General features: G+C 40.2%; 2 protein-coding genes across 2 annotated transcripts in view; both read left to right on the forward strand.

Annotated features, from left to right (window-relative positions):
- Positions 1 to 6,829, forward strand: part of LOC143497115 (uncharacterized) — a 43,876-nt gene extending 37,047 nt beyond the window's left edge. The window contains exons 3-6 of the mRNA XM_076992899.1: positions 2,107 to 2,147; positions 5,189 to 5,406; positions 5,514 to 5,610; positions 6,703 to 6,829. Of these exons, the coding sequence (XP_076849014.1) occupies positions 2,107 to 2,147; positions 5,189 to 5,406; positions 5,514 to 5,610; positions 6,703 to 6,829 (483 nt within the window). The remainder of the gene's footprint in view (positions 1 to 2,106; positions 2,148 to 5,188; positions 5,407 to 5,513; positions 5,611 to 6,702) is intronic.
- Positions 6,830 to 6,952: 123 nt separating this feature from the next.
- LOC143497116 (uncharacterized) lies at positions 6,953 to 9,033 on the forward strand. The gene is made up of 3 exons (XM_076992900.1): positions 6,953 to 7,120; positions 7,628 to 7,787; positions 8,648 to 9,033. Exons 1-3 carry the CDS (start codon positions 6,953 to 6,955, stop codon positions 8,818 to 8,820), a joined length of 501 nt encoding a protein of 166 aa, XP_076849015.1. The 3' UTR covers positions 8,821 to 9,033.
- Positions 9,034 to 10,155: the final 1,122 nt, after the last annotated feature.

Here is a 10,155-nt window from a genome sequence, read left to right on the forward strand (position 1 = left end):
GAGCGACTCCTTTATATATTGCTCCATAGCTCGTTCCTCCTCCTGCGTGAGTGGGTAAACCCGTGCACTGGGAAACGTTGCCCCTTCGTTCAAGTCGATGGCACAGTCATAAGGACGATGAGGTGGTAACTGTGTGGCTTTTTCTTTGCTGAAGACGGCAGAGAGATCGCGATATTCCTCTGGAATCTTAACGGCAGGATAATCGCTAGGGCTTTCAATACTAGTGGAACATGCACGTATAGACTCAAGGCTTAGGCAGTGCGAAAAACAGTAAGGCGACCAACTGGTGATGTCTCGTGTTGTCCACGATATATTAGGATTATGTTTTTCTAGCCAGGGTAAACCAAGAATGATGGGATAAGATACCGATTCGAGCACGAGAAATGACACCGTTTCAGAGTGCAGGCTACTAGTGTGGAGTTTAATAGGTTGCGTACAAAGCGAAACAACTCCCAAACCAACAGGATCCCCATCCAAGGCAGCTACTTTGAGGAGTCGTGACAGAGGTCGGGTAGGGATTCCCATCTCCTCGACCAGCCTCGCCTGTATGAAATTTCCTTCTGCACCGGAATCTATAAGGGCTGTAAGATAACGAGGGGACTCAGAGTGAATAACGACAGGTATAGTCAAAGACTTTGACACCAGCTGACTTTCAGTTGAACTCACCACTGTCGTACGCGACAAGGACCTGGTCTCCTCACTAGGAGCATGGTAACGCAGAGGGCGTACAGGGCATGTACGTATGGTGTGCCCCGCTTGACCGCAATACAAGCACAAACCCTCTCTTAAGCGCCTTCCTCTCTCCTCGGCTGTGAGACGAGCAGAGTCGCACTGCATGGGCTCTGGTGAATTCTCCAGACGCGGAATGGCTTTGACATCAGTAATGGACTGTGCAGGTTGAACATAAGGACGTGAACCGGCTCTTTTGACTCGACGTTCTCTGATGAATTGGTCTAGACGAATGGCTAGCGCAACGAGTCCATCCAGCGTAAGGTCATCATCTCGGCAGGCTAGTTCGTGTAAAACCTCCGCGTTGAGACCATTACGAAACGCCACGATAAGAGCAGGGTCGTTCCAGCCACTACCTGCCGCAATAGTGCGGAATTCCCTGGCATAGTCAGCTACAGAGCGATTCGCCTGTCTCAATCTGTGGAGCCTCTCTCCACATGCTCTACCTTCGTAGGGATGATCAAATACAGCCTTAAATTGTGACAAAAATTCACTATATGCCATACTCTGAACCGTATCCCAAACTGCTGTAGCCCAATCCAGAGCCTTACCGGTAAGCCGAGAGATGAAGAACTTGATTCGTTCCTGGTCAGAGCTGGGGTTACCGGAGAAATACAGAGAGCACTGCAGCAAGAACCCTCGACATTGCTCAGGGGCGCCGTCATACTTCTCGGGTTTGCTTACGGATAGGGGCTCGTGCTGAGAATCATCAGGGACGGCCGGTTCAGATGACACCTCTCTCTGCACAAAGAGCGACAGGGATTGGAGCTGAGACGTGATCTCTTGCATGGTCTGTCCTAAACCAGCCATTTGAGCCCGGTGCTCGGTCTGTTGTTCCACCACCACATTCATGGACAGACTGACTTCCTCGAGCAGTTGTTGGTGCTGGCCGAGCATACGTCCCTGCGTGGAGACGGCCAGTTTCAGGGACTCTTGATCTGCCATCTGCTTAGAGGCGAAGTATTCTGTAACGATACAAAGTCGGAGAGACGCGTGCAGATCAACAGGTCTTTTAATAGGTACACAGAAACGTAAAGTAGTCCTGATGACACAAAACTCCGGGAACAGGCAGGAGTATCAGGCAACCAAATCCGAGGGAGCGGGCTAGGAATGAGATACCAGGACACAAGCAGAAGTCGGAACCAGAACTGTAGCCGTGGAAACGCTTGGTATGCACACATGAGAACTGAGGCAATACTTCGCAACTAATGAAAAGGGAAAGGGGCTTAAATAACAGAGGGACAGACTTGCAGGTGAAATCAATAATCCGGTGATGATGATCTTATTATGGCACTTTGGGCTGGGGAGAGTGAGGAATTCTGGGTATTTGAGTCCAGTTGGTTGTGTGATGTGACATGCGCTTTTTTCTTTCTTCAGTTGACAGACCGTCTCCCTCAGACAGAGCGTACATTTTACAGGTAAATGTTTGTGTTACTATTTCCAAAAAGAAATTAATATTATTTGGTATATTACATAGAACTTAACGGTAGAAGATTCTTCCGTGGACAGGAGTTGCTTAATGGGTTTACTAAGTATTAGCTGACAGTCCCAGATAGCGTTTATTAAATGTTCCTAGCTAGCTAGGGTGGTAGTTTTTGCTTTAGCTCTGCAAGCAAGTTCGCTTTGAAATAATGTTATCTACCTTTGGAATTTCGGATATAGTAGCCTTCGTGAGTTACTTTTGACAGTTTCTAAATGTAGGTTAAAGATACTTAGCTACCTAGCCTGCTAGTTTATGACCATATTTGACCTACAAAACACAGTTTGAACAGAGACAGTCTGCACGTTAAGTTAGTGTTGCCACCTGTCCCGGTTTCCCCGGGCTGTCCCGGTTTTCCTTCTTTTTAATATTCGGTCCCGGCAAAAAAAATAAAATTCATTTAATATCCCGGTTTTCACTAGGTTAGTTCAAACGACTATTTAGACTGTCTTTTTTCTCGCTGTGTCCGTTTTACACACCCCGGTAACATTTTACGTTCGCCAAACGTAAATTGGGGATAACAATATAGTGCTTTTCGAGCACTATAATTAGGTGTACCCTTGGGGGTACCATCTCAGTGACAATTTTGTACCTTTTTATTCGAGTGTAGCGACTCATAGATTCTCATTACTTTGAACACAGTTCATGAGCAGTGTGTTATATTTTACGTAACTTCTAAATAATTTGTAAATAAAGCTATATATTTTTTTGGATTAACATGTATACTGTCGCTATTTTGTTAATGTTGAAAGAATACAAACCCCAAATGTCTGTCAGAATAGATTTACACATGTTACAAACATATTTATGCATAAGAATTGCAGTAATAATAAGTGATTAAGTGATTTTAATATATTATGTAATTATATGCAACTGTAACAAATGGTGTGCATATGTTGTTAGTTTTTTGTTTGTTTTTTATTTGCCAGCGGCAATGGAAGATGTCTTAATGTGTTGTTCACGGACCAAGCGTAGAAAGATCAGAGCTAAAGTTGAAGAACATTTGAAAGCTCTTGACTGTCAGTCTGGTTCTGAAAGTGAGAGCATCACACCTGCAAAACAGATATCCAGGGCAGATGAACAGCACCAAATCGCCAGAACTGAAAATTTTGAAAGTGTTGTTGTATCTGCAGATGTCCTTCCTGAACTGGATCAACCCATTGTACATACTCTCAAAGATGTCTGCAGTCTTGAGTGCAATTTTTCAGACTCTGAAAGTCATCTGAGGAGTCAGTTAACAGAATGGGTTACTGCCCATAATATTTCACACAGTGCCTTGTTTGATTTGCTTAAAATTCTTAGACAGACAGGCCTGGACCTCCCAAAAGACCCAAGGACTTTACTTTCAACACCACAGAGACATGAAGTCAAACATATTGCAGGAGGATCCTATTATCATTTTGGTTTGGCCAGTGCAATTGCTTCTGAATTGATGCATCATGAACTTCACAAACTGCCCGATTCATTATCGTTTCACATAAATATTGACGGACTACCATTATTTAAAAGCTCCAATGTGCAGCTGTGGCCCATACTTGGAAAGCTCAGTAGTGTGCCAAAAAGCCATCCTTTTTTGATTGGCTTATATTCAGGAGTCTCCAAGCCATCTTCTGTTCAGGAATATTTGCAAGCATTTATAGATGATGTAAAATCTGCCTGTCTTACTGGCTTGGATTTTAATGGGAAGCATTTTTCAATTGCTGTACCCACTGCTTTTGTTTGTGATGCACCTGCTAGGGCATATATTAAATGTATCAAGGGACATACAGGGTACTACTCATGTGAACGTTGTACTCAGAAAGGAGTTTACATTAATGGTAGAATGAGCTATCCTGAAATTTCTGCACCACTAAGATCAGATAGGCAGTTTGCCGAAATGGAAGACCAAGAGCACCATACAGCTGTGTCTCCACTGATTGATCTTGGGATAGGTTTAGTAACCACATTTGTGCTTGATTGATCTGTTTAGGAGTGGTTAGAAAACTAATATATTTGTGGCTGAAAGGTCCGTTGAGATGCAGAGTGTCTGTTGGTCTTCTTAACGTTATTTCAGAACAAATGAAATTTGCACGACAGCACTTCCCATGGACATTTTGCAGAAGACCCAGATCTTTATTAGAAGTTGCACAATGGAAAGCCACTGAATTTAGGCAGTTTTTGCTTTATACTGGCCCTGTATTATGTAATAACTTACCAAACGATAAGTATCTGAACTTCTTAGTGTTGTCTGTGTCAGTAAGGATCCTTCTTAGCCCCACACTTTGTGTACAATATTGTGACTATTCGGAAAACCTCCTGAAATACTTTGTTGAGAATTTTTCTCATTTATATGGACAAGAATTTGTGGTGTACAATGCACACTCTTTGATTCACTTGGCTCAGGATGCCAGAAGATTTGGCTCTCTAGATAATGTGTCATGTTTTTCTTATGAGAACTTCTTGGGTAAACTAAAAAAAATGGTGAAGCGTCCTCAAAATCCTGTTCAACAGATTGTTCGGCGCGTAAATGAGAGACACAAAGTCCGCAGGAGGACATGCACAGATGCAAATGAAAAACATTACAGATGTCATCCCACTGGACCTGTACCATCAGGTTATGAGAACTGCTTGCAGTACAAGGATTATAGAGACAAAGACACATTTATCTCTTGTTCAGCAGGAAACAACTGTTTTGAGCACAGTGGAAGAGTTGCACTTGTTAAAAACATTCTACAGTCTCCATCTGGAACAACATATGTTGTATGTCAATATTTTGACAAATACAAACCATTTTTTAACCACCCTTTGGATTCCTCATGTCTTGGGATCAAAATGGTATCGGGACTCACTGATCAGCTGCAAGTTCTTTCTGTAACTGACGTCACCAGAAAAATCATTCTTTTACCATTTCGAGATTGTTTTGTTGCCTTGCCTTTGCTTCATGACTGTTAAATCACTTTCCCCTGCACTTTTTTGACTTACTATTGTTCCTTCTGCCAGCTGCATATTGCTAAACACTGCAATGCAGACGTTTGCAGTTGTTGAATTCAGAGAAGGAGGAACAGTTGCCATTATTCCAAACAAGTGGCTTCATGGACCAGAAAAAAATGAATGCTACTGGCCAGTTGGACACAAAGATGTCAACAAAGCTGTCAGGGACTGTACCAACCCTCAGGAAAACTGGGAGAGGTATCGTATTCGTGTTTTGGGAGAGGCAGGTAAGTATGTTTTGAGGCTACTTACTTGCCTAATTCTTTTCATTTAATCTAGCATCTCTTAACATTATGGTTCAAAATCATGTCCATGTTTTTAACCACCATTGTAGTGAGCTATACACAAGCCAGGGAGAAACTCAAGAAAGCAGAGATGACATCAGATCTTCAGACAGATTCAGAGGCTGAGAGAGGACCACGGAGAAGAAGGCAAGTTGGCTTTTTTCTCTCTCATACTATATATCCCACATAATGCACAGAAACATTAGAGGCATCAACATATTGTTTAACTGTTCTGCTATATGAGTTACAATTAAGTAACTTCGCAGAACAGTAGGGTCATTTTGATGTGCCTTTATATTTTTTAGTGCATAATATTGCACTGATTTTTGTGCCCTTTATGCTTTTCTTTGTTGAGCCACTTCATCATAATTACAGATCCATTGTGTTTTTTTTATCAGGGTTTATTTATTGTTTTCATATCATCACAGATCCATTGAGTTTGCCAAATTTTTAGTTAGAGCATTGTAAGCATGCATTGCATGCCTGGTTAGTGAAGGTGAGTGGACACTGTGGTGTGGAAAGGCATTGGCTGGAAAAGTGTGTGATAAATCTTTAGGCCATACTGTGGGATAGGCCAACACGATGCTGGGGAAACAATGGTCATTGTGTAATATTTTGTGATATATACTCCGATATGTTATATGAAACAAATACTCTCTAATCACCTTCCTGTGTTTATGACAAATAAAATATTGCAGTGATTCTGGTGAGTAATAAGGAAACAGCTGAACGTGTGTGTGTTTGCTGAACTCTTTGTGTTGCACAGATCACAGTTGTTTCATTTCAGTTGTGTCTGTGTTAATAACGATGAATAATTAATTTTCCTTCACAGGAAGCACTAGAACGGAACCTAAAGTTAAGCAAAGAGTCTCAAAGTTTAATTGAATGCAACGAACAAACTGGCTAAAGTGTTTGGGAAATGTAATCTAAAACTGGGGGGCGGAGACGCTCTCAGAATATTAATAACTGTTTAGCGTGCTATAATTTAGTTTTTTACATTGGTAATAGGAGCTGCCTGGATAACATTTTTAGCATTATTTTGATTGTGTTTATAGTGTAGCTGAGCACATATGATTGCTTGGTAACAGGCATAGTAGTTAATTGGTGATCTGGATTGAGTGAATTAAGATATTCTAACTATATAAATCAGAGTAAATTGTGTATTCCTACTGTGGGTTATTGCAATTAAAACCGCTTTCAAATGTCAAGGTTTACTGACCATTTTCTGTTCAACAATAGAAAAGGAAGCTATCCAGCTCAGAATCTGAAGAAGACACAAGTGAAGTCTTTAAACCACCACCTCAGCCACCTAGGAAGCTTCTCTCTGCCCTTACACAAAGAGATGATACAAGGCCTTCTCCCATGACTCCACTTCGAACCCCACTGCAGACATCAAGGGATACACCTCTTGTTGAAACATCACATATGAGACATGATGGTTTGATTGTCAGAGTTCTTACGATACTTGAAGATATAAAAGAAACACTGAATGTACATGGAAGAATGCTACACACTCTTCTTAGGCAGCAGGACAAGACATACTCCTAGCAGTGGAACTCCCACACTACCAGAGGGTGCAGCTTTTCCACTAAAAACTGTCGATGATGTCCTAGCAGTGGAACAAGAATTAGAGGATCAGGAATTTCTGAAGAATGTGGTAAGAAATATTTTAAAATATTTTCTTTAAAGTTTCTGATTAAATGTTCTCCATAATGCTTCAAATCCAATTTGGGGATAGATGGAAGTAAGAAATTAGACTAATGAATAATGTGTTGATAGAAATGCATGTGAATTAAACATTGAGTAATAAATTGTTTTTGATATGATGAAAATGTGATCAAATTAAAACAAATCTGATTTCATAAAATGTTAACCATGTTTTATAATTCATCACTGAGGGTTTTTTTGTATGAAGATGTTAAATATTCTTCCTTAAAAGAAAGTTGAAAAATTTATGAAAATGCATAAATGTTGACATCTAAAGTTAATATTTTATCAAGTCTGCATAGTTTAAATCAACAGTTAATTTTATTAGATCAAATAGATCACTCATTTTTTAATTGTGTGCATTTTTATGAACTATTTCTTTATATTTTTAACCGCATCATCAGTAATTTTTGTTACTTACACTTTTTTCTTTTTTTTTCTCCCCTCTTCTTCCCAGGTTTGTGTCCTGAGTGAAATAGGTGGCCGAACTGTTGACGAAGCAACAAGAAGAATGATGGCTTTTCTCATGGCAAATGAACTGGCTTGTCAGTACAATTTTGTTGGGCGACACGGGAAGAGGCAGTTCCAAGGTCTTCGTCTGTTTGAAGTGTTTTATGGTAAGAAGTACTGTAATATGGGTCTGTCAGTCAGTCCTAGAGAACCTCCTGTCCTGCACATTTGAGTGATTTCTTGCTCTAAAGCATCCAATTCAGGGAGGGGTTTATTAAGGGGCAGATATATTTGATGGATCTGGTGTGTTGGGTAACCTTGGTTACACTGCCAAGCCAACTATTATAGAGAGCAAAAAAAGTCCCAATATCACTAGTATTGCTCCACTTTGCCTTTCATGAAAATTTCCTGAATTTAGATTTGGTTAGGTCTGCATAATATAATCATATTTGATCTGTAAACATTAGGTCCCAGTCCTCTGGAGCACAAATCTCACAGTAAAGTTCTCACAATTGCTGCATCAGCACATCCGACTGTAAATGGTAGCGCTGTCGAACTTGTGGTAGAAGCATGGTTGGCATGTTTATTAGTTCTTCCAGCTTGGATAAAAGGCAGAGGTGCGTCACGCATCGCATCGAGTTAGAAATAATGATATTAACATTTTAAATCACAAACTGCAGCAGTGTGTAGCATTTTTAGAAGGTAACAAAGCGGTTTAAATGTCTGCATTTTTCATTGAAACATGTGTTTTTTTATTCTTTGAAGGTTTGCAGAGTGAAATTATTTAATTTTAGATAGTGGTGTCAATTCCAGGTTCAGAGATTAAAAGTCCTCACCAGGATTTTGCTCAAGCTTGCTAGATTTTCTAATTAGCAATCCAGGTAAAATTAGTGGAATCAACACAATCCAGGAAGCCTGAGCAAAATCCTGGTGAGGACTTTTAATCTCTGAACCTGGAATTGACACCTTTAACTTTAGAATGCTAACCCTTTCTCTTCCTTCTTCTATTTTTGTCTTTCTCAACAAGGTGCCCTTAAGAGGAATGCATTAACCCACAACATAAACAGAAAGGATGCAGAAAGGGCAGTTTCTAAGTGGTTCAGTGGTGCTCGTGATCGTGGAGGTAATCGTGCCATTAGAGCACAGCGCAGAAATTTTGTTGAGCACAGAAATTCTGAAAACGGTAATGACAATCCTTGAAAAGATCATATGGACAGTATGTAGAACGATGTGTTTTATGTCATCTGTGTTTGAGAAAAGAATTTAGTTATAGGAAGAACAGTTATAGGAATGTAGAATGTTTTATAGAGTTTTGAGAGTCGTTGAACAATGCTTAAAGGTAAAAACCTAAATGATTTTGGTGTTAAAAATGAAATGTTACTTCTGAAATATTTATTGGAGTATTTGCACTGTGTTGGGCTTTTTAAACAATGTTAATACTTCTTTTAAGTGTTATTTCTTAACCAGTGTTTTGCTGTTTATAATAAATATGTTTAAAGCAAAAATGTATTTGTACTATGTATTGTATTGTAATGTATTATAGATATTAAATATCTATAGTTTTATGAGTATGACTACATTCTGGAAATGATTGCTTATTACACCATGGATTAGTACCAGTTCAGTTTGCCCAAGATTGTCCCATTTGTAGTACACCTGTGTGAAATTGAACTGTGCTGCCCATACAGGCCCATTCTGTCCACTTTAATTCCACACTTATACCCATCTGTACCTACAGTGGACACATATGCAACACATTTGGGTTCCAAAAGAAGGGCCCATATAAACCTGACTTATGCTACCCATTATGGTCCCTTACTGTATCTATCTTGTACCCGTCATTAACCCAAATGGGCTGCTGCATAAGGGGCCCTCAGGGGGACCGAGTACAAAAAGAGGAGGGCTTCAGAATGGGCTACCCTGATGGGGCCCATTATACAGAGCACATAAGGGCCCCAGGTGTCCTCAGCCCTATTTGCCCATGAAGGGCCCAGCCTGTGCCGATCTTGCACCCATATAAAACCCGCTTGGGTTCTAAATGAAGGGCCCATATGAACCCAACATATCCTACCCATTAGGGTCCCACACTGTACCCATTTTAAACCTGTCATTAACCCATATGGGCTGCTGCTCCTGGGGCCCACATGGAGACTGAGGACAAAATGTGTTGGGTCCGAAATGGGTAACCTTGTTGGGGCCCATCATTTAGCCCATCATAAACCCCACATGGGGCCCATATAAATTTGCTGGATGGGATCTCATCATGGTCAGCACCCAATTATCCCACAGCAGGCAACTAATATACACTAACAAGATAAATTAAATACAACATAAATAATACAATAATAGAATACAAGTCTAGTATGGTTACATATGATTACATATATCATACTGTACTATAACATTTAACATGCTTATTAAGAGGTGGATAATTCACTAAAATGCTTTAATACACATTTAAATGCACGTTAATATGATACTGATGTCCTTATAATACGCAATATGATTTTTTAAGCGTACTAACCTGTAAAAGTG

Source organism: Brachyhypopomus gauderio, unplaced genomic scaffold (assembly GCF_052324685.1).
Source record: "Brachyhypopomus gauderio isolate BG-103 unplaced genomic scaffold, BGAUD_0.2 sc99, whole genome shotgun sequence".
NCBI classification, from domain to species: domain Eukaryota; kingdom Metazoa; phylum Chordata; class Actinopteri; order Gymnotiformes; family Hypopomidae; genus Brachyhypopomus; species Brachyhypopomus gauderio.

Excerpts from the sequence above, each read along its gene's own strand:
- LOC143497116 (XM_076992900.1), top strand. The coding sequence starts at position 6,953 with ATGTACATGGAAGAATGCTACACACTCTTCTTAGGCAGCAGGACAAGA. Across the intron at positions 7,121-7,627 it reads AGGAATTTCTGAAGAATGTG|GTTTGTGTCCTGAGTGAAAT; the intron begins GTAAGAAATATT and ends TCTTCTTCCCAG. Across the intron at positions 7,788-8,647 it reads TCTGTTTGAAGTGTTTTATG|GTGCCCTTAAGAGGAATGCA; the intron begins GTAAGAAGTACT and ends TTTCTCAACAAG.